The sequence below is a fragment of the Diadema antillarum genome, unplaced genomic scaffold, assembly GCF_040938485.1.
Source record: "Diadema antillarum isolate AM-2024a unplaced genomic scaffold, OU_Dant_1.0 scf00000167, whole genome shotgun sequence".
NCBI classification, from domain to species: Eukaryota; Metazoa; Echinodermata; class Echinoidea; order Diadematoida; family Diadematidae; genus Diadema; species Diadema antillarum.
Window position 1 is genome coordinate 3043803 of NW_027271056.1, and position 25242 is coordinate 3069044.

The following is a 25242-nucleotide window of genomic DNA, read 5'->3' on the forward strand; positions in this document are numbered from 1 at the left end:
CTTAACGTTGTCCCCTGAAAGTTTGTTGACCCCTGTCTGTGACCTTTGACCTTGTGGTGATCTTCAACTCCCCAAGAGACATCTACTACCACAGTTTGGTCGCAAACAGTCCTACCGAGCAAAAGTCATAAGCCATAATCGAAATGCACCGTAAAAACTTAACATTTGCTCCCAAAAGTTCATTGATCCCTGTTTGTGACCTTTGTCCTTGAGTTGACCTTCAACTCCCCAAGGGACACCTACCATTCAAATGTGGTCACAAACGGACATACCAATCAAAAGTTATGAGCCATAATCGAAATGCGCCGTAAAAAGTTATCAATGTCCCTTAAAAGTTTGTTGACCCAATACTGTGATCTTTGACCTTGTGGTGACCTTCAACTCCTCAAGGGACACCTACCATCCAAGTTTGGTCCCAAATGGAAATACCAATCAAAAGTTATGAGCCATAATCGAAATGCACCATAAAAACTTAACATTGGCGCCATAAAAACTTAACATTGGCCCCATAAAGTTTGTTGACCCCTGCCTATAACCTTTGACCTTAAGGTGACCTTCCTGTTTGATAACATGAGTAACTTCGCATAAACACTCTTCACTCCAAGTTTGATTGACATTGAAGCACTCAGTACAAAGTAATTTTCAAGTTTTTGTAGCCTTACGGACGGCCGACGGATGGACTGACGCCGCAGGCGATCCCTTAGTCTCCCCTCACCTCCGGTGGGCTCGACAAAAATGAACAATTGCATGTAAATATAGGAAGAAACTCAATGGCCTGAATTCATGAAGGTGGTACAATCTTTGTCCATGGTTTAAACCATGGACAAAGACCGTAGTTTTGTATGGGGTCCCAAGTGTCGCATGGCCTATTTCATTACGAAATCTGTCATTTCGTCGACGAAATGTTAACATTTCATAACAGATTCACAGATTTCATGTCATTTTCTTGCCAATATACCCCCTATTTCAAACTCCGATCTTACATCAAATATCCTATCATACATCTTGTAGGCCTTGGTGACTTGCTATGTCATAAGTGTAACTGAAGTATGTACGTTACTGGTACTTACCAGCATTCCAGTTGACGTAGGCAAAGCCCTCTCCATCACTCCACCCCCATCCGCCCTCTCTGTTGAAATCGTTTCCACCAATAAACAGGGCATCCTCCTGGCTCAAGACCAGTCGTGCTGGAATGCAGGACGAGACAGAGAGTTATGCATTTACTTTGTTGTATAAGAATGCTCTGGGGGATTTGAGGATCACTCAAGCAAGTAGAAGATTAACACCACTGTGTTGAATTGTTAAAATATGGTAATGAATAAAAGATGGAATATAGTGTAGAATCAGTTAACATACAGTTATCTTTTGTACACTTATTTTTCTCATTGAGAATTAGTGGAAATGAAATAAATACTGCTAATTTGTGGTTCTTGCTACATATATTGTATACGCCATATATTTCGCGAGTCTAAATTTTCGCAAATCGGGGATTCCCGACGATTTCGCGAGTGGTTAAATTCGCGACCATGGAGTCCTATACTGAAGGGAGAAGTGTACACACGTGCGTCACATTTGCATCGGATTAGAGTCAATATTTTCGCGAATAGCACCCGACTCGCGAAATTCGCAAAAACAAAAACCTCGCGAAATATTCGGCGTATACAGTATAGTAACTGAATGCATCAAAAAGCAGCAGATGAAGGATACACACAAGAGGGAAAAGAAGTTTAAAGGTATAGTTTACCATTGGTAGCAGTGATACAAGTTGTCACATTTGACGCATATGTGTAGGTTAGCTGTGTCACAAAAAAATCCTACCACAAACAAATTTTGCAAGAAAGCTTTCAAAAATATCAGGAGATATCAATATTTTTCTCAATAAACCATAACAGTAGACAATTTATTTTAAGAATCATTCACATTTACTATTTACCTACATTCACTACTCCTAACTAACACTTTAGAACTATTTTGAAGCACATAAAGCTGGTTTTTCTGTTTCATCTGCAAATGGTTATAAAATACCTTGAAGAGGAAGAAGAAGAAGAAGAAGAAGAAGAAGAAGAAGAAGAAGAAGAAGAAGAAGAAGAAGAAAAAGAAAAAGGAGGAGGAAGAGGAGGAGTGGAGAAGAACAGGAGGAAGAAGAAGGAGGAGGAGGAGGAGGAGAAGAAGAAGAAGAAGAAGAAGAAGAAGAAGAAGAAGGAGGAGGAGGAGGAGAAGAGGAAGAAGAAGGAGAAGAAGAAGAAAGAGAAGAAGAAGGAGGAGGAGGAGAAGGAGGATGAGGTGGAGAAGAAGAAGGAGAAGAGAAGAAGCAGAAGACGAAGAGGAGGAGGAAAAGGAGAAGGAGACAAAGAAAGAAGAGAGGGATAAGGAGGGAGAGGAGAAAAAGAAGAAAATAGAGAAGAAGATGAAATAGGTGAAAACAAATAGGGAAAAGTAGAATTCAGGGAAATCAAGAGGGAGGGAACAGAAGAAAGAAATGAAGAAGAAAGAGGAGGAGTCTTCACCATTCATGTAGAGCTGTTCATCTTTGGAGACGATGCTAGCTAGATCCCCTCCTTCTAACTGACATGCCTCCCTGGCAGCGTACCAATCCTTGTAGTCCCAGTCCCGGAACAGGTAGCAGTTCCCGCTGATTGGCTCATACTCCCAACCAATGCCGCAGTGGTCATTAAATTGGGCTGCATGATTTATGGGAGAATGTATTCAACTTTGTCATTACCAATGACAACTACTGTATTGCAGTACATGTCTCAAGGAGAGTCTTTACACTTACAAGTACTTTACTTTGTTTTGATATGCAAATGTCATGTTGTATACTTTCGTTGGAAATGAAATAAAATGAAATGAATGAAATGAAAAAAGCTCATATGTAATCATGTTTCTGAAATATGTTTCTAAAACAATTAGAGTTACTGAGCTTCAAGACACAGAAATAAGTTCCCTCATCACCCTCTAACATTACACACAGCAGTTGCATCACAAAGATCATGTCAATCAAGCATACAAAGCCCGTCAATCAAATAAAAAAGCATGTCATTCAAACACACAACTCTTGATATGCTCACATGCAAGAGAACATATACATGTATATATACATCTATATACACATACTACAGTGGAATGATGAATACATGGTGATAATAGGCTTCAAAATATCCTAGTTTAAAAGGTCACATTGTTTATATTACAAATTGACACCGAAGTATTGAGAAAAGCTTAGAGTAACTTACGTGTGGGTAGAGGTATTACAGTATCTCCTGAAAGCAAGAAAAAAAGGGCATTGAAAAAAAAGAGGGTCATATGAACAATGTGCGTAGAAATGTGTGACAGTCACAAACAGACAAACACACATGGACACAAACTAAATAAAACTCTATATCACTACATAACTGCAGCTGAAATCTCAATCTATTGATCTGCAGATACATTCACATCAACACAAATGCAGCGCCTATCCATTACAAGCACTGATGCTTTATCAGTTACTTCTAAACCACGTCCAACCAAGGCTGCGAAAATGTGGTGATAGCACAACTTTCTATTAGCAATATAACATGTCCTATTGGATTTTTCATTATCTTTTTAAACACTGTGTTCTCAGAACATGATGTTCAATCTATACTTACAATCAGACCATGCTTTGATTGACAATACATTGTACTCTCAGAGACTCCTACACTCATTTACTTACTGATACAGTAGACTTCTACACTCATTTTAACCCGTTGAGGACGGGCTGATTTTGCTACAACACACTCTGGAATCGTCCTCAACAGGTTAATATATGATGATACACTACACTTAACGCTTCTGAATGGTAAACAAATATTTTGCCATACCCTCACACCCTTTAGAATTAATGGCAGCACCACAGGAATGATACAGTGTTACACTACGAGCAGTTAACTCTGATACACCATACTCACTTGGAATAAGGTCCTTCTTGCAGACTGACGCCAACAGACTGGTGTCACAGAACTTGTCGTTCCACGAGCCAGCTGAAGTCCCTGTGCGCATATGGATGCAGTCTTCCCTATTCTGCCAATCATCTGGCTGGTTTGGAGCCCAATTACTGAAAGTATTGGTGTTGTACTATGGATATGTGAAGAAAAATATGATTAAATCCCAAATGTGATAAACTTCATACCAAACCGAGAGGGAGAGTTTGATCACACAAACGCATCAAGTACAAAAGTCATCTCTCTTAAATGGATACTAATTTGTGACGATGAGGAAAAATTCGGTCTCCTAGCACTCATATCTTCTCAATGTGAAACATTAAAGTGGGAATTTGTTGGTCCTATAGATTTGTCTGCTCGGGAGATCGTTCTCGAAAACTAATGAAGGTTTCCCCACTAATCTTGCATCTCACAATCATTACAACCATCGTGACAACTTTTGTCACCGACAAGTGTCATTAGTCAATTCTCATGAAATGGAGCTCTGGAATTGTAAAGTAACTTAACTTTTAGAGGGCCCAGACACTACATTCAACTTGCCAAGTTTTCTTCATCACCATTCAGTAATCAATCAAAACTTGACCTAGTTGTAAGATTAACAATTATAGTGATGCGCATCAGTCCAACGTACAGGAAGGCCACACATGATGACACAACATGGATCTTGGGGCTAGGTCATCTGTATTCTTTAACTATTTGTTTTGAGAAATCTGTGCAAATTGGTGAACAAAGTAGAGTGAGGGTTAAATCTACATCACTAGGGATCCATTTTATCATAGAACAAGCTTGCTTTTACGTAGCCGCCAGCATATTTCTCGTACTATGGCCTTAGCCCAACTCTAAAGAGACCTTTGTGTTTATGCTGTGACAGACTGCTGTACATTCTGGTGAAGTTTCATTCAATTTATGCTTTGTATAATTTTGGTATTGTATAATTGCATTTTTTTTCTGTGCCATTTTCGTGAGAAATGTGAAAATAAATTGAAATTGAAATTGAAATGAGTTTTCTAATTGCTTATTCTTACTGGTGAGCCGTCTGTCCACACAAAGCTTGATTCATCAGAGCTGTCATGGAGACCAATCCAGAGTTGAGCACCGCCCACCTTGGCACGAACTGGGAAGATTGACAAAATGACAACGCAATTGGCCTGTCAATGAACCTATCACAGATATATTCACTGGTCTACAGCTGGTAATTATTCAAGCAGATCATTACTAGTCTGGATAAAGCACTCCTCTGATTATACAAACGTATACATGTAGGTTACAGATAACACAATCTTCCCTCCGATGTATTTTAACCAATTGAGAATGGGCTGATTTTGCTACAACACACATTTCCCATATATATGTACACCTGCCCAAGTATACTCGGGACTCGTCTTAAACTGGTTAAAAGACGCTACTCTTACAACACCTGCACTGCAGCATACTCGTGCAACACAAGTACCGTATTAATTCTGGGCTGCTTTAGATCTTTATTACTTAGAGTGTACATATCTTGAATCAATTAATCAATTCCACAAACCTGAAAAGATTCATCCGTTCTTTCCACATCTCTTTCATTTCAGAAGGTACAGTGCTGATGTACAAAAGTGTATAAGATTCTGACACTTCTTTTAAAAAAAAAATTACATTTGCGCATATATTGAATCACTGAGAATGAGTACTCAAAATGTGACACACACTGTCCATAATCATATATTTAATCATATACCTACAATAAAAGTGTGGTGCTCTCCTGTGAGAAAATAAGGTAAAAGTTTCATTCTTTCTATAACTTTTTTTCCTTCCTTTCTCACTTCCCCTGCTCCTATCCCCATACCCAAGTCTCACAACCCGTCCCTACCCCTACCCATTCTATCATTTAAGTGGTGCTGGGATTTAGCTAACTTACGACTCAGAAAGTCCTGTTCATCCTGGTCAGTGATGCTGCTCAAATGGGCACCTTTGGCCGAGCAGGCATTTTCTGCGTCAGCGAAGTTCTTTCTGCTCCACTCAAAGTAGTAACATTTATTGCCGTATTCCAGCCACCCAGCTTCACATCTGGCAAAGGCTGCAAAAGATAGACATGATTATTTGGGGTCATCCCACAAGAACGACACCCATGAGTCATACAGCCCACAAGTCCTACAGCCCATGAGTTTGACACTAGGCAAATAAGCCCATGAGACTGACACTAGGTAAAAACAGCCCACGAGTTCAACAGATACAACATGGGGCTTAATGTGTCGGTCTTGTGGGTCTTGTTTGCTTAGTGTCGAACTCATGGACTGTATGATTCGTGGGCTGTATAACTCGTGGGCTGTATGACTCGTGGGCTGTATGACTCGTGGGCTGTATGACCCGTGGGTGTCAGTCTCATGACGTGCACAAGATTATTCTCTTCAGCAACCTTCATCCATGAGGTTATGATGTGAATGAACTCTCTCATCACTATCATCCCTCCATACCTTAGACTTGATAACATGTTACTACTAAAGAGATTTTACTTTAATAGAGGGCGAAGTCCAGAGTACAGGCGGCCGTGCAAGGAAGCTGCCATTTTGGGTTACGGGCGCTGTATCGTAGAAACTAGTATCTAAATAATAAAACACATTGCATTTCCCCAAAATGAAATGTGTTATGGAAAAAAAAAATTTCACTCCCGATATGATATGACAAGATATAACTTGAATGTAGACTACGATCAATCCTGGGATCAGTGCGTGTGCTCCTTCTTCAATTTTGGACATTTCATTTGTATGCACGCGTATGTCCAGTGCATACATGTAGGTCCTACTCTTAGTAACCCTGTAAAATCTCTTTGGTTACTACGAATTTTAACAGAACTGCAAGGAATTAAGTTTCTTCATACGTGTGACAGAATACTAATTGATATCATTATTAAAAGAGAATAGACACATGCCTTGAATAAACTAGATTCAAAACTGATTAATAGACTTTGATTACTTCTGCTCTTTTGTTTTTCATCACAGGATTTATCATACTGCTTGAAACTTTTTCATCACTCTTTCAGTCGATCACTCCATATAATCCACTAGCTCGTGTCATTGGAAGTGTTGTACATGTATGGGAGTACACACCTTCATTGGTGGCCTTTTTGCAGATGGATGCCAACCTGTGTGTATTCCCATCAATATCATTCCAAAGGCCAGCCTGGGTTTCTGATGACCGAAGATGGACGCAGTCCTCACGTGACCGCCAGTTGTCTGGTTGGTTGGGAGCCCAGTTTCTATATGTGACCTTTTACAACCATGATAATTGTAATAAATAAATACAATCATGATCATCATCATCATGGTGATAATAATAACAGCAATAAAAATGTCAACGATTTCAAATTTCAGATACTTTATTACCTCCGTCAAGAAAGGAGGTAAAGTAATATGGTATTGGTTTGTCTGTTTGCAAAATGACTCAAAAAAGTTGTAAACGGATTTGAGTGAAACTTGCAGGAAAAGTTGATAATGACACAAGGACAGATTATTAGAATTTGGTAGTGATTCAGGAATTTTTATGGATTTTTGAAGGATTTTTAATCTTTTGGCATAGAAGGTCAATGAACTTGAGAGTTCAAGCTGTGCGTTCTGGATGTTTACATGAGTGTACTAATTAAGCGTGTGCTCTAGAGCTGCTTGGGCAAGGCATTGCACAGCTGGAAGCTGATGACGTAAACAAAAGGCTTCTATTATGGGAAATTGCACGCATGTATGGGTGGAAATGAGTTCCTGTCTCGCCAGAGGTCTGTGCTCTCTGAGTGCTTTTAAAATTTTGGTAACATGCCACATAGTATCTTTGTAGTATGTGTATTCATATTCTGTAAAACCAGAAATTCATGCATACATGAAATTTTTGCAAATTTTGCAAGGAGCAAAAATTAGTGAAATTAAGATGCACATAAAAGTTCTTGTCTATACTACTCTATAAGCTGATATTTTCACAGATGAGGAGGTCACAGACATTTTTGCAAGATGTTATTTTCACGAATTGACACAGAGGTTATTGTAAGTGCACTATTATCCTAGCGCATGGAAACATTTTCGCGTGTTTTAGATTTGCAGTCCAACAGTAATTCGTCAAAATCACACCCTCATGAAAATAACAGCTTATACAGTAAATGCTTCGAATGCCTGTGGCAATTCATGAATATTTCTGGTTTATAGAATCTGTCATGTTCTCTACAATCTGTGCTAAAAGGAAATGATGTGCAGACTTTGAAGCTCTCTGTGGTAAAAGAAAGCAGTTTGTAAACAGCAATGCTCTCTGAAAAAGAAAAAAACAATCCCGCATTTGTGCATTTAGTCCAATACTTGCCCTACTCCTCCACATAAGCTTAATCCCAGCTTGTAATAAACTCACCAATGTCCTTGCTCTAGCCTTGCCTAAAGCTACGGTCAGAAAGGTTCGTACAAACGCATCGTTCATACGAATATCACCGTTCATATGAATTCTGGAGTTCGTACAGCCGCCTTATGAAGAGAGGGTTTCGTACGAAGTTTAAAAAAAATATTGGACAAGACCATCGACCAGGCTACAAACTTACGAACAGTCTACGAACGGTCTACGAATGCTGGTTTCGTACGGCCTTCGTAAGAAGATCTTGCGAAATTGTCTAAAAATCGTTCGTATGGCGTTCGTAGCAGTTCTTAATGGTATTTGTGACCGAGCCATTACTTTTATTTACAGTATACCATTCTGACTGCAACACCAACAATATGTTTGAGCGACTGCCTCGCTACAGTATCTTCAACAACAAACTTTTCATGAAATGACGTCAAGTGCTTATTTGGTTTGCTTGATAACCTGACATACATTTATGAGCACTGATCACGTTAATCGATTCTCATAATGGAAAAAGGTGAAAAAACAGATGAAGCATCTTACGTCAGAATGATCCGTCCAAGAGTACTCAGATTCCGACACAATGTCATGCAGACCAATCCACTGGAAGACGCCTCCCATACGAGAACGCACTGTACAAAGACACAAAAGTGAAGGATGTTTCATTTTGTTTTGTTTTTTCACTCTATCATTCCAGCTTCAAATATCGCAATAGGAACATCAATTTTGAGCTACAAGAAGTAAATATAGTCCAGACATAATACATGGCAATTGATATATAAAGCAGAGGCCCAAGATTACTAGTACTACAAAATGATACCGGGCCTCCAAACTTCAAAAAAAGCTACTATTTGGTAGTCTGATCAGGCAGCTAAAATTAAACAATAATTTGTATATAGTATATAAAATACATTTCCTTTTTATTTTGGGCCACCAAAATTTCAAATTCAAGGATTCTAGTGGGTCAGGTGAGCTAGAAACCCGGAGCAACTCCCCAATACCAGTGATTTCAAAATGATACTCTGATTAACTCACTTGTCAGAAACATCTGTTCTTCTTCACTCAGGATGCTGGTCAGATGAGCTTCTTTTGACGTGCATGACATTTCAGCATCATCAAAATTTTTTGAAGCCCATTCAAAGTAGTAACAGTTATCCCCAAAGAGTGTCCAGCCTGCGTCACATGTACTGATGGCTGCGATGGAGGACAATTGATATAAAAAAAAAAGAGAAAATAAATTACTCAGTTTTGACTGATTTAGGATTTGATGTAACTCTGTACTGGAGTGCTCTATCAATTCTTTGTGTTCCACTCCTTTTATTTGTATAAATAGACTGGGCTTCCTGTGGAAAGATGTACAATAAAACGCTGGACAATGGAGAGCACCAAATTATGTTCTCTCTTCTTTTTCAGTGTACTGTTTGTTTGTTTGTTTGTTTTTTGAGGAAGCAGAGTGAATAAAGATGATTCACATCTACAGCTTGAATGCCAGGAATATTGTTAAGGCTTGAAAAGATGTCTTATACACATGTATCATTATTCATAACACACACACACACACAGATGCACACAGACATGGACACACAGACACATATTAAAGGATATTAAAGGGATGGTACAGTTTCCGTTGAAATGGGGTTTCTGGTTTCCTATCTTTTTTATGACAATTTTTTGAAATCATGAGAAACTTCATATGACATATTAAAAAAGCATATGATTCTACGATGAATAATAAGCTTATTTGGTGAAAGTTGGTTGAAAAAATTGCTGAGATATGCAAAACAAAGCAATCCTAATAAAAGGTGGGTCCCATCTTTTATTAGGATTGCTTTAATTGACTTTTTTTTGGGGGGGGGGGGTATCTCAGCCATTTCAAAACCCATTTTAATCAAATAAACTTTGAATTCCTCTTAGAATTGTATGCTCTTTAACATTTCATAAAGTGGTTTCTAAGTGTCTTGCAAAAAGACAAAAGCTAAATCCTCTGCTCAACCAATACTATACCTTCCCTTTAACATGCGATACCTCAGACAAAATAGAAAAGATAACAATTGGGTTGATATCTTTAGCATCCTAATAAAGACAAGCTAAAGCCGTCCACACTGCTAGCAATATTCAGAAGAGCCAGTCCAGGCAGTGTCAAGTACCCTACTACTGCTAGTACTTATTTGACATACCCTCTAGGCTTTGTGAAATGCAAAGTCTTAGCCAACAGATCATTCATTGGTTTGACATCACGACAGGAAAATCATCTCTCTCTCTGCCATAATTCTGTAGCTGGTGCATTAGTTGAGAAGGCTTCAATTATGCACATACGCTGTAAAATTGTTCATATAAGTCATCAAACTTGCATGCAGTCTTTCCTGTTTGCCTTTAATGTTTCTTTGTGTTTGACATGTAAAAAAAAAACGATGAAAACTCTTCTTACCTACACCAGGTGTAAGGGGCATGATAGGTTTAGGATGTTTCTTTGTGTTTGACATGTAAAAAAAAAAAGATGAAAACTCTTCTTACCTACACCAGGTGTAAGGGGCATGATAGGTTGAGCTGGAAATAGAGACGGGAAAGGGAGAGAAAATCAGAATATCACTCTTGCCAAATTTAATCCAGCAGTCCACAATATTTTACTTAGAATAGACCGACATGAGAATAAGTTCTCATTTAGACATCGGATTCCTCAGTCACAGTATTTCTCTATATGGCTTGCACATGAAAAATACACGTAAAACAAAGAGGAATTATACAACAGCAGAGGAGAAGAAGAAGACTAGAAGTTCAGGACTGTGGAGACTGGCAGCATCATTGTGCAGGGAACAGAACAAAAAGACAAAAGATATGTTTAAAGACTTTGTTACTCTTCAGTTGTTGAATTGAAATACAAAAATTGTCATGACCTACATAGCTCTTCACTGGCAAAAAAAAATCAAAACAAACAAACAAACAAACAAAAACACAAAAACAAAAAGTATAGACATGACTTCCTCACAGGCATGCACCTTACCCATTCATTGAGTCTGCCTTGGAATTCTTGAATAACTCATGAGTGTTTGTCATATCGGGACAAACAAAAAACCAAAATACAGGCTACATGAGCCACTGCCTTCCTTCCTACAATACATGATCATGAGAAGCTACAACAGCAAACTTACTAGCGACAACCTTGCAGATGTAAGCTCTGCTATCATCACAATCTCCTGTACTCCATGTACCATCACTTTCAGCTAGGATTGATTGAAATGTAGAGAAACATGAGAGAGGTCACTTCAGAGTTGAAGACAAACATAAGTATTTGTTGAGGATTTACACCGTGTATTTAATTGATTGTAACAATAAGTAGTGATCTCATACTCTAGAATAGTCATACAGAATCAGTCTGAAATTCAACTTATTTCCTATTTTTTATTACCCTAGCATTAGGAAAACAACTGTGTTCAACCAAACCACATGAACCACACATTAATCCCTGAAGCTCACACACCAGTATCACTGCATTCTCTCTATACTTAGCCTCAGACTTATTTTCTCTTAACTCTGTGATTGCTACTGCCAATTTCCAGCACACACAGTCAATGGCATTTTCAGATGATGGATCTGAGAGAGTTAAAGAAGATTGGCTAATGCCAGTAACAATATTCTCACCAGTGAGCTAACTTGTCAAGGACTACATAGGTTTGCTGAGGTAACACTTTCCTAAAAGATAAGATCTCTCAGAGTATATATCCCGAGTAAACTATGGAGAGGAGAGGCAAAACAAATGTCTCTATGAGAGTTTAACCCTCTTGTTCCTATAGGTTAACACTGCTGGTTTACCGCACAAAATATCAATGGTCCTCTAAAGATGTGGTGCTGAGTGGGTTAATACCTGTTGTGATGTAAGCGCAGTCATCCACCCCAGTCCTGAGGGCTGAGCCAGAGGAGTCCCAGTTAGTGTAGCCAAGGCTGCTGCTCTCTACCCACTGTAGACTATCATCAATCTCTGTGTCTGAGAGGGGCAAGGAAGAAGAGAGATATACACAGATATATACCATCCTCCAACACCAATTCACCAAATCACATAAATGACATCAATTACTGAAGAGAAGCTGGTTCTAAATCATTAAATGAGTCTGTGAACTACAGTTTATATTTCCAAAGTCTATAATTTCCCTCCTAATTTCAGTCTTAGGTTATTGGTTGTTTTTTTCATTACTATTTTTCAGATAATTTCTCAGATGATAATTGCCATTCAGAGTTTCCCTGTAAATAAACGATTTAGGAATCACTGAAGAAAAAGTAAGACTATATTAAAGCAATGTATAAGATATCCATTTATTGAGCGTCTTTTAATGAGTGCTTACAGAATGCTGAAATGCACATCTGTAAAACAAATGTAATACATTGTATAATACAGTGTACAAAGTCAATGAAAAAAATCATTTTACACTACATATGAATTGAAAAAGACAACTGGAATTGCGGTGTTTGCAAATTCATAAAAACATGCTTAATGATGTATGATCATGTAGTACTTATGATATATTATGTTAAGAGATTGTATGCTAGGACCCAACAGTTAAAATAGTTTCAGTAATTCTTAACCCTATCTCTGCCAGGGTCTTTTGGACAATGTGTACAATGCTATATGGTTTTCGGTGCCAATTGGCACTTAAATCACTCAAAGGCTTAAACAACTGTTTCTTCTGCAGAAAGATCATTGGCAGTTGCATTTACCAGAAAGTCCTAGCCAGACCGAATCAACAGTGATGCCACTGAAGTCGCTCATCCGGTCGACGATGTAGCTGTTCTCAGCAGCACTGAAGTCAGTCAGAAGATACGTGCCCTGTGCTTCACAGGTGAACTTTGCCTTAGACCACGTTGAGGGCTGGTTGGTATTGTACTGGTAGCAGTAACCCCTGAACAGGTGCCAGCCATTTGGACAGCTTCCTGTTAAAGGTCAAAGGGCATCACAAGATTGGCTCAAACTCTTCCTTCTCCTTGGTCATCCCTTACTCAAATGTGTAGGAATAAATCTCTTTTTCCTTTCTGTCCTACAGTCATCATTACCTCTGCCAAGGGAGGAGGTTATGTTTTCATCGGCAATAGGTTGTTTGTTTCAATGAAATCGGCAGGAAAAGTTGATAATGACACAAGGAAAGACGATAAAATTTTGGCAGTGATCCAGGAAGTTTTAGGAATTTTTGAAGGATTTTTTAATCTTTTGGCAGGTAAGGCCAACAAACTTGAGAGTTCAAGCTGCACATATTTGAGGTTTGCACATGCGCACTACAGCGCTTGCTCTCTTCAGGAGACTCTGAGAGGCACCGCACAGCTGGAAGCTGATGACGTAAACAAAAGGCTTCTATTTTGGGAAAGAGGGTGATTTTCAGCTTGCATGTGTGGGTGGAAATGAGCTGCTTGGCAGAGGTCTGCGCTCTCCGAATGCTTTTCTAGTTATTCAAGATTTGGTTGCCTTTAAGTAATACATGGTTCCACCTCTTCCTTTTCCAGGACAAAATGAAAAAAAAAAAGTCAGCACTTATTTAAAGTATTCAATATGCCTAAAAGTTGAGAGGATTATTGATACAAACTTGTGCCCGTAAAAAATGCAGCACTGGTCCCTTGAAGGTTGTATTGTGTTAAGAAACAAAAATTGCCCCATAGCAATTCCAGCTAGCTCAGATACTTATCTCCCTGATCAGGCAAAGAAGATGAGCACTTTGTGAATTTGTGGTTGAAACTCTCATCTTGTTATGGCCTGGCTTTCTGTGTTTACAAAGTGCCTAAAGGTGAAGTCGCTGTGGTAGCAACAACAACAAAAGACTGGTACAATATCATGTCACCCTCGCTCCTCTACATGCAAGACTCCTGTGCAGGAGACCACATGACCATGGAAATATGGTCATGCACCCACCTTCTGGCCTTTCACACATGAAAGCCCTGGTTGATGTACAGGCTGCTGTGCTCCACTTTCCATCAGAGTTTGAAGTGATCTCCCCACAGTCACCACCCAGTGTGTAAAAACTGAACAGGAAATAGGCATACATTATTAAACATGTGCTAGGGACTTTGAATATGGCCAAAACATGAAGTGAAACACAGTGTTTTGAGAAATATTATACTGTCTTCTTATACCCAAATTTAAGTACAGAAAGGAAATGAAGGAGTCACAGCAACCTTCACAAACACTTTGATGATGCAGGTGGATATTTAAGTGATATATATCGTTATTACAAGTGTAAGTGGAAGGAATTGTTCTGTATTTTCTTGACTGAATAAAGAAGAAGAAAAATGATGTCCTTAAGAAATATTATACTGGCCTCATTGTTAGACACAGGGCCGGCGGAGCGTTTTCAAAAGTGTGTGTGTGTGTGTGTGTGTGTGTGTGTGGGGGGGGGGGGAGACCCACTTCCGGGTTTCATGAGCTAACAAGCAAAAAAAAAAGGTCCTCGGCTCATCTCTCCCCTTCCATTTCCAGGTTTCTTCAGCTGACAAGCAAAAACAAAAACAAAAACAAAAAAAGGTCTTCAGTGGAAAAACATAACCTTACATCGCTCACACTTCAAGATCTCTAATCTATTTCTATTTAGTGCCACTTACGTATTTCCGGGTTAAATAAAGTGTGGGGGCCCAAAGTGATAACACCTTATGTATTCCTTTGTATCATTGTATGGTGCACAAAAAGTGCAGGGGCCTGAGCCCCCACGGCCCCCACGGTTCCACCGGCCATGAGACATACAGTTGAGGAAATGTTATGTTATAATAGCAAAATATGGTGCCACACCTATTATCCGGTTGATTGGTTGCCCACTGGACATAGCTGTAAGATTCACCATCACTCCATCCATAGTTTCCGGCAGCACTGCCTTCCTTCATAGGGCACATTAAAAAAAAAAAAGAAGTTTGTCTTAATAACAGGAAAGTAGTTGTTCCGCTAATCCGGTAAATGCAAATATACACAAGAACAGAAGAAATATACTTGAACACGCATATATGGAGATTTTAAAAGAGAGATCATATTCATTACTCATCTCTACTTGTAATGTACATAAAAGCTAAATCATATGCCACACTTATACCAAAATGATGCAATGCATTCTCATCAGCTAATTGGCTGACAGTTAACATGTGACAAGGCCCAGTGCTATGCCCAGTACTCAGAAGATGATGAAGACAAGCAGTCACTCAGTGCAAATGATAAGTTAAATTTCCCAACAGGTTCCACTGACCTAAGTAAACATGATGCTATCAGGGACTTATAGGCTGCAATCACACATCACCTTCTGTATGATTATGATTCTTAACAAAGTAGTATAATCATAAAACATGAAAAATGCATTTAACAAATGATTAGAATCCATTTCTATATGTGTTCAAAAAATGTCAACTTTCAGGCATAAGGACACATCCATATGGTGAAAATCCAGCCTTTGGATACAGTAGGATTCATACACAGGGGGCAGTCAGAACTTGTGTGTTCCAAAGTTGCCTGCATGGGTAACCCTTAGTGCTATGCTTTCTGTTAGGTATCACTCATATCATCAGGTTACTAACAAGACATTACATTTGTCACATGGCTCTATAAGACCTGGGAGGAGACACATAGAGGTTTTTTAAAATATCTGGTCTTACCTCCGAGGACATCACAGACAAGGAAGCCTACAGAATGGCAATGAAGCAAATGAAATCTCCAATCCCACAGAGATGGTAAAATGGGCATTCAAGGATGATGATGATGATGATGATGATGATGGTGGTGGAGGTGGTGGTGATAGTGGTGATAATGGTGATGGTGATGGTGGTGATGATGGTGATGGTGGTGAAGGTGATGATGGTGGTGGTGAAGGTGATGATGGTGGTGATGATGGTGAAGGTGGTGATGGTGATGGTGGTGATGGTGGTGATGGTGGTGATGGTGATGATGGTGATGATGGTGATGATGGTGATGATGGTGATGATGGTGATGATGGTGATGATGGTGATGGTGGTGATGGTGGTGATGGTGGTGATGGTGGTGATGGTGGTGATGGTGGTGATGGTGGTGATGGTGGTGATGGTGGTGATGGTGGTGATGGTGGTGATGGTGATGATGGTGATGATGGTGATGATGGTGATGATGGTGATGATGGTGATGATGGTGATGATGGTGATGATGGTGATGATGGTGATGATGGTGATGATGGTGATGATGGTGATGATGAAGATGATGGTGGTGGTGGTGGTGGTGGTGTTGGTGGTGTTGGTGATGATGGTGATGATGGTGATGATGGTGATGATGGTGATGATGGTGATGATGGTGATGATGGTGATGATGGTGATGATGGTGATGATGGTGATGATGGTGATGATGGTGATGATGGTGATGATGAAGATGATGGTGATGGTGGTGGTGGTGGTGATGATGGTGATGATGGTGTGCTGATGATGATGGTGATGGTGGTGGTGGTGATGATGATGATAATGGTGGTGATGATGATGATGATGATGAAGATGATGATGATGATGATGATAATGGTGATGATAATGGTGATGAATGGAGATCATGAGAATGAAACACATTCATACCTTGTCGGTCAGACCAATCCACAAGGTCACGCCAGCAGCTGTGGCAGTATTCGCCACCATTTCCTGTTCAGGGTCAGAGTTAATGGAGACGATATCTCCCCCGACGGTCCTACAGTAGCTAACAGCATCATCCCAGTTCTTTTGGCTACTGTAGTACTTGAAGCATTTGCTATCTGCTGTATACCAGCCATCACTTTCATCACACTTCAGTGGGATGTCTGCAACATGGGGATAATTTCATACATCACAAAGTAAAGCATGTATTATGCATCCTATACAATCCATTTGTTATATCATGATCAAAGAGTACTTCAAAATATGTCATCATTACGTCGTATCTACATTTCATTTGTTTCTAGCTGTGGCAATTTGAAAAGGTTGGATACAAATGTACAAAGTTATTTTGAGAAAAGCGTTTTCAGAGTCCATAAACAGCAAAAACTTGCACATCAGTACTGTCCAATATGATTAGAAAACACTGATGAATTCCACTCCACTGAAACCAACACAGAAATATTGACAACTGAAAAAGAGAATGTCCCAGAATACATTAACTCAAACAAGGTTTTGCGATACATATCTATAATTTTGAGTTATAGAGTGCATCAAAATAGTATCAATGTTGTACATTGTCAGCTATCTATTTCAGATATTAAACTTGCAATGGATCCATACTAGTGCAGTCAAAGTTCAAACAGTTCCTCAGAAATACATATTCAGAGCTGCACATCAGCTTAGACTGAACAGATCGGTGTAGAAAAACAATACTGTAAAACAGAAATGTTCACATGTATTTTGATTTTGCAAGAGCCAAGATTTGAGAAATCAAAATGCTCGTGAAAGGTTCTCATCTACACTGTATGCATTGAAAACCAGTGGCAATTTGCGAAAATTTATGCCTGGAAAGTGGAAAAATGTCATGCTGCAAATACAGTTTGCTTTACAGTAAGGCATTCTACTTGAGACATTCCTATTCCTGTAGGAAAATCGAAAAGAGCATCACAGATGACATTTTATAAAGAGATGATACAATTAGCACTTTCTACAAACATGCAATGAAACATACCATTGTCTCGCTCACATATGTAAGCACGGGTAGTGCTACACCCCAAGTCATTCCAACGTCTGTTGCCTCTTAGAACAACACAGTCCTCATTGCCTAGATTGTTTGGTTCATCGGTATCCCATTGCCTGTAACAGAAACAGATATTGAGAAATTATTACTGATTCAGCACTAGAATGATTTCAAACAAACGACAGTGGCAGAGCAACACTCTCTATAAAGCTTTGTTTTTGTGGATTTTTTTTTTGTGTGTGTGAAAAGGTGACACAGTGCTTATTTGAAAACTTGTGCGGCATCATGAATGTTATTTCTGCTTGAAGACAAGATACAGTAGAGTATAGTTTCATATCACACTAGCTAGGTTAGTTCAAAATGCATCATACATTTTTATATAACGACTAGATAGATCCTTGTCATTTGATTAGTTGTTTGACATTGATCATTTCGTCCATTTCACTATGACGTCATCATCCGTGCAATTGCACGCACCTGGAGAGCCCAGCACACTAGGCATGTAAAACGCTTGCGTTTTCAGTGTGTGTATGCGACAGCGCGCCAGCATAAAGCACTCAGTGAGCACTCTCTCAATCTCGATTCTCTCATTTCTAAATGAATAAAACATCAAATGACAAGGATCTATTTTAGGCGTTATATAAAACAAATAATAAATGTTTTTCATTCGCGCAACGGACAGAAAAAATGAAATGTTTGATTCATTCAACTCAGCTGTGCCTCGTTGAATGGATCATTTCATCTTTCACCTCATGAAATATTTTGTCCATTGAACTCATAAACATTCATTATTTGTATAGTAATATGCATGCACATTTGCTCTATAATTACACTTGTTGGACCAGAGTGACCTCAGCAATTCTGTCTATCACATTCAACACTGGTTTGTGTCTAAAACATCAGAACATACAGGTCGGTGACTACACTGCACAAGACATTTTGAAACATAAAGGTTCTGGTCCATACCTGGAGCATGTCATCTCCAAAGAGCAGCCAGAAATTCCAAAATATGTTTGATTCAACCAAAATAGATTAGGTGAGATGAAGCAAATCATGCAATGAGGTGAATAAATATGGATTTTTTTTTTGTTTTCCTCTCATTCTTAAAAAAAAAAAAAATCCTTTTGTGATATTGAGTCAAATGTACGCAAATTTCACTCACGTACGCAAGCTATGGACAGGATATAAATGCAGCACATAAAGAGTTAATTACCAAAATTGTATTGGCTCTTGACTTTTCCTACATGCAATAAGAAAAGACCTAAATCCCCTGGCTAAATACTGGTTAGTGATAGAAAGGTTAGAGTAAAGATTAGGGTTAGGTTTAGGGTCAGAGTTTGGGTTAGGGTTAGGATAAGGTTCAAGATCTGGGTTAGGGTTAGGATAAGGTTCAAGATCAGGGTAAGGGTTAGGGTCAGGAGAAGGGTCTGGAGTAATTGTCCACGGGGTTATTGCCCTAGAACCATTCGGACTCACTCCTGTGAATCCTCAAGAGGAGACCCATTTGCCCAGAAGAACCTGTTCTCCCCTGCCAGGTCTGACAGTCCTATGTAGGCAGCTACCGAAGCAGTTGAAGTAAGTGAAGCAAGAAGATTCTGTGAGTAGGATGGGAGCAATTGACGTGACTTGTCATGTGGTACAGTCCTTCTGAAATTCTAGACTATACAGTCATACATATAGCAAGATAACAAATACGAAATTCCATTCTCTAATCAGATGTTAGTCGGTACCCTATGACAAATTACCATCACAGCAATTGTAAAGTAGGAGCTATAAAAGACTGCTCCTCCTCATCCCCCCTCCCCAATGTTGCAGGTGATGTACATTAAAGGGCTTTTTACACTTGTAAATTTTTGCTTAGTCCCATACCAACGGTGGGGCTAAGGGGGGCCTTAGCCCCACCGTTGGTACGGGACTATCCTTAGCCCACTTTCTGTTTAAAGTGGGCTAGCCCCACCGATAATCCCGTACTATCTGGCCCTGCAAAATAGCAGGGTTAGTACCGCAATTAAGGTGCCAAGCAAGTGAGTGTAAACAGAACAAAAAAATAATCCTGGGCTAAGCGACGGAGACGAAGTCCGACCCTCACTGACCAATCAGAAACGAGGTAATCAAGTGCTGCCGGTGCGTGCGTGTACGTGTACAGTACACAGCGTAATCATGAATATTCATGTCGTTTGGAAAGTAACGGACTAAGAAATACGAGTGTAAAAAGGTCAATTTTCTCCTTAGCCCCGGATAAGAGCTTAGTACGGGACTAATTGGCGAGTGAAAAAAGCTGAAAAAATTGGTACGGGACTAACGATAGTCCTGGGTCAGAGAAAGTCCGGGGTTAAGAAACACAAGTGTAAAAAGGGCTTAAGAGTTTGAACCTCAAGTTTATCTAATAATCTGGAACAATGATATATAAGAATTTTCTATGCTATTTGCAAAGCAATTCTAAGAACCATCATGTATTCTAAGACCCCGTTTACAGTGAGTGATAAGGCCGGGTTCGGCCGCGGCTGAGCCTGGCTTTCATTCTACTGTAAACACGCAAACGGCCAAATGCGGTACCAAAGTTGGCTGCGCATTTCGCCAAGCTCTTGAGGTAGTCTACTGTAAACACGCTGCTGTAAACACGCAAACGGCCAAATGCGGTACCAAAGTTGGCTGCGCATTTCGCCAAGCTCTTGAGGTAATCTCGGCCGTGGCCGAGCCCCGCCTTTTCTCACTGTCAACGCAAACTGGGCCTAATGCGGTATCAAATTTAGTCTGGCTTCAAGACCCTCTGCCCATACTATATCGCTCTTCAGGATATTAACGCCCTCAACATCGAAAACTAGTATAGCTTAAGGTGGTTTTGTCCTGCAAAGGCGCGGAGTCCAGTTGGCAAACGGTCTGGAAACCAGACTATATCAAATTGTGACTGGCACCCTCCTAAATAACAGCTAGATTATCAAATCCTTCAAAAACTTTCTGTATCCAATCAAATGTGAAAATTAAAGGCATAATTTACATGTACCATATTTTGCAGATGAAACAAAAACTCAGCATTAGTGCTTTAAAATAGTTCTAAAATGTGAGTAGGGGATAGAAACAGCCATTACATAAAATTGGATCTGTATAATCAATGTTAAATATTGTTAAACACACAAAATGTGAAAAATAGTTATGATAAAGATATTTCAAGACGAAACCATCTACAGTTATGGTTCATTGAGAAAAATACTGATATCTCCTTACATTTAAGGTTTTATTGCAAAAATTTTATATTGAAGGATGTTTTGTAATACAACAGACCTACACATATGCATCAAGTGTGATATTTTGAACATTTTTTGAATCACTGCTCCCAATGGTAAACAGGACCTTTAACAAATCATAGGGAAAATGAACAGAAATATTTCTAGTATGCCCCTAAACTTTGGCATATTTTTCTTAGTTTTGAAACTCCAAATATGGGAATGACTCAATTAGATTTCAATTAATATAATTTCAATGACAGTATAAGATTTAAATAAATTTACAATGCGATCGTTGACAGATAGTCGCCAATCTGTTGTCACTGCTGTGAAGAACCAGAGTTGTCAACTTGATACTTACATGGACAGCAGGTGTTTTGTCCATGGCCAAGTCCCCATTCTCATTCTGACATGCAAGGACAGCTTCATGATAGGTCTTGGTATCAGTGAACAGCTGGTAGCAACTGTCACCCAGCAACGACCAGCCATGGGGGCAGAGTTGACCGTAAGCTACAGGGTGCACGGTATGTATGGTATAGAGGATAATACCAGGGAGGTGGAAGAGAGACAACTCCCTGATAATACAGACATTCAAAAACAAGCACATACAGACAAAACATAACAAAGATATGCTTTCTGAAGAGGAACTGATGTGTGATATACAAAGGCATATTTCATGCAGATTGATACACTGTGACTTTAAAACTTTGATGCATTCCGACTCTTTCATGATGATGAATGATATCTCACTTGATGTAGGTTTCCAGTTTCTCTATTGACCGATTCGGGTTCGTTGAGGGCAGCAGACATTTTACGGCACAGGGCGCAGCCATAGTGGGTGTATCGGTGTGTATCAGCCGACCCCCCCTGCTCTCCCCCACCCCCGGGCAACATGTTTATCACGCACTTGTAACAAAGGTACGCGCACTAGCAAGCATTCGCGCACTCAGTACGAGACGCCCATTGGCTAAAGCAGTTTTTCATTCTGCGCGCGTGCTAATGTAGGGAGAGGGGTGGGGGAGTGTGGAGGGGGGGTCGGATGATACACCCAGTATGGCTGCGCGCATGCCAAAAATACACATAGCGCGTCACAGAATCGGTCAATAGACAACCAGAATATCTAAGGATACAAAAGCAAATTTCATACGCTGGGAAGTTTCGCTTCTTACAGTGAATAGATGTTACTATAAGCAATACACATGCAAACAAGCACAAAACAGAAAATGCTTTTTGATCATTCATTTGTATTGCACATCAATATGTAATCAATCCTAGATGCAGATGGATCAATGCAGAGTGTTGATTATCAAAATGTTCAGCAATGTTTCAAAAGTGATGGCCATTGATGGGAATAACATCAAGTATAAGTATCATTTTATTAAGTAGAACATCGCATAAAATGATATGTAGGCATGGATGATTTAATCAAATGCAAGCTTGAAAAACATATTCTTTGATATTTCCATCAATTATAACTAGAACTATCACTGAATGTGATTAATACCCCCACCTAAACCAGAGAGTATTAGCTCATTCTGTAATAATGTAGTGTACACGTATATGTTTTTCATCATGTGTTGTTCACTATTGATTACAGGTGCGTTTTGCTCATTTACAGTTTAGTCACATTTGCCAAATCTAAATTCAAATGCTCAGAAACTAAAGGAAGCGAGAAAATCAACTGGTAATTTGGATAACTTCCTTTAAAAAGAAAATGCTGTTGCCATGGCAACACATTGCTTGACTTTGATGAAAGATGAAGTTTGCACATATACATAATAAAGCAGTCATATATTCTATAATTCTGCTTCCTGATATGTGAATGATACCAATTTCTCAGTCTATTGCACTATACTCTCTGATTGCAACTGATTGACAAATTGCCTTACATCGATGTAAATCGACGTACTCTCTGATTGCAAATTTAACCACTCACGAAATTGTCAAGAGGTCCTGATTCGCCAAAAGTTAGACTTGCTAAATATATAGGGCACATACAACATAATTAATACCCTAGTCACTAAAAAAAGCCCAAATCACAATATAGCAACTTTGTTCTCATTGTGAAATCATTGTCAAGCCACTACCTTGAACTGCCATACCTTCTATGCCATACTGCCATACATCAGAGGGTTACCAGTGGCAATGGTAGAATCAACTAACCAAACAGTTTACATACGCTTTTTATATGGTTGCTAGACTTTAATTTCAAACCTCTATCTCTATATCCATCGACCAATTGATAACATTATTTCAAATCATGACTGTTCTTGATATATTTACCAAGTAGTGGCTGTACCACAAGGATTAACAACACACTCAGGCTCTTTATCATAACTCCTTGTCTGGACCACTGTCTCATAAAATGTCCAGTTCACACAAAGTTGTTGCAGCCTAGCTTTGTCCAACAAATCCCACAAGATGGTGAACATCCACAAGCAAAGATGAAAGCATATGCACCCTAAAACAAGCTTTATAGCATAAAGTGGAAGTACAGCATGTCCAAATCACAAGATATTGGGTGCAAATAATGACTGGCAAAATTGTAAAATAGTATGAACAGGAGTTAAAATCCCAAGACTGCCACTATATGAATCCAACAAAATAATTCCCCCAGAAGGAAGGGTGAAATGCTGAGGACAGCAACAGCTTGCTACATGAAAGATCCAGGGAAGCTCGATGAAATGTCCTCATTCAAAGCTACCACAGACTCTGCAGCGAGACAGTTGAAATGCCGTCTTTTTCTCTTGCCTGTTTTGTCTATCTGTGTGCTGGCAACTCCCCCTTATGAGGAAAGAAAAAAAAAAACCCCGCCCCTTTACTACGAACATACAAAGAAAAAAAAATTGAACCCTGAATTAAAAAAAAAAAAAGTATGATAAACTTAGACAAGACAGCAAGACACAAAATGTCCGTTCCCCCCCACATAGTTTCTCTGTGTTAATATACCTTGTATCTTCCTTTTTGAATACCCAATACACCTGGGCTCAAATGACACTGAGGCCAGGAGGCCAATGCCTGTGGAGCCCCACCAACTGGCTGCAATGCCCCGCCAAACTTCAAAGAGTTTGCTTCTCCCTCCTCCACAATCTCCTTCTCTCCGCTCCGACCTCTGATCTCCGTCTTCCACACATGCACTCTCTCTCTCTCCTCCTCTCTCTTTCTCTCTCTGTGGGTGTGACCCTCTCCGCTGTTTCTTTTCCCCTCGACAAGTTTCCTTATCAGGTAATTATGTAGACAAACTCTTGCATGATTACTCGAGAGCCTCTGCTCGCCAGTGTGTTTATCATCAATGTTATTGATGACGGATACAATTCCTAGTATTGAAAGCCACTTGGCGTAATATTTCTCTCTTCGTGGCCAGCTACGGAGACACCGCCCGATAAGCACACAACTTCTGAGGCGGCCGCCAATGGGTAAAGATAAGGCCGACTGATAATATCCGAACACAGTAGACCCCTGTCAAAAGTGACAAGTGATTTGTAACTTTCTTTAACCCCATTGTTTCACCGCCTACCAGAGATGTGAGTCATCTCCTTGCTGAGATTGTGTATAAATAGTGCTTGCGGAATATTGTAAAACAGTTACTCGCACCACGACTCGTCCATGTGATACCTCTTCGAATATTAAAAGCTGCAATATGGTACCTCATGTACTTCTTGCGTACCCCGAGTCTCCTTTTTCTCCAACTTCGATTAGTGAGAAGGTGCTGCTGTGGAAGTGTATGCCTGCTCTGCACGACAAACAATTCACTACACACAATCATATACGATCCCTAAACGGTCTTCTTTACCCAGGGTAGCCTCTTCAGTGTTGACACTGCTCTATACCAAAGGGCCCTGCCATTATCATTACCCTAGCGCTGGAAGAATATACACCTGGGTCAAGAGGGACATTGCAGGTAAAAGCATTGCTTCCAAGGATGTAAGCACTGGGCTGGATTTGAACTTGTGTCCTCCAATTTGGAGTCGAGTGTTTTATCCACTATGCCACAGTGCCCCCTTATGAGACCACAACTGGCCATGACCCTTTCCTGGTAGTGGTAAAAGTAGCCAGAAAATCTTATAAGTTTGAAGACAAAACATGAATATTCCCC

The 25242-nt window shown here is 39.7% G+C and overlaps 1 protein-coding gene across 1 annotated transcript in view; it reads right to left on the reverse strand.

The window, feature by feature from the left end:
- LOC139722616 (macrophage mannose receptor 1-like) overlaps positions 1–23481 on the reverse strand; it is a 54342-nt gene extending 30861 nt beyond the window's left edge. Inside the window, exons 1-20 of the mRNA XM_071633917.1 lie at positions 23430–23481; positions 21508–21656; positions 19399–19517; positions 17914–18038; positions 16848–17065; positions 15067–15152; positions 14197–14306; positions 13017–13229; positions 12169–12288; positions 11456–11527; positions 10821–10853; positions 9342–9500; positions 8850–8938; positions 7049–7208; positions 5860–6018; positions 4988–5076; positions 3930–4095; positions 3234–3260; positions 2508–2681; positions 1071–1187 (exon numbers count right to left, since the gene is read on the reverse strand). Coding sequence (XP_071490018.1) covers positions 1071–1187; positions 2508–2681; positions 3234–3260; positions 3930–4095; positions 4988–5076; positions 5860–6018; positions 7049–7208; positions 8850–8938; positions 9342–9500; positions 10821–10853; positions 11456–11527; positions 12169–12288; positions 13017–13229; positions 14197–14306; positions 15067–15152; positions 16848–17065; positions 17914–18038; positions 19399–19517; positions 21508–21656; positions 23430–23481 — 2437 coding nt within the window. The remainder of the gene's footprint in view (positions 1–1070; positions 1188–2507; positions 2682–3233; positions 3261–3929; positions 4096–4987; positions 5077–5859; positions 6019–7048; positions 7209–8849; positions 8939–9341; positions 9501–10820; positions 10854–11455; positions 11528–12168; positions 12289–13016; positions 13230–14196; positions 14307–15066; positions 15153–16847; positions 17066–17913; positions 18039–19398; positions 19518–21507; positions 21657–23429) is intronic.
- Between the last annotated feature and the right edge of the window lie 1761 nt (positions 23482–25242).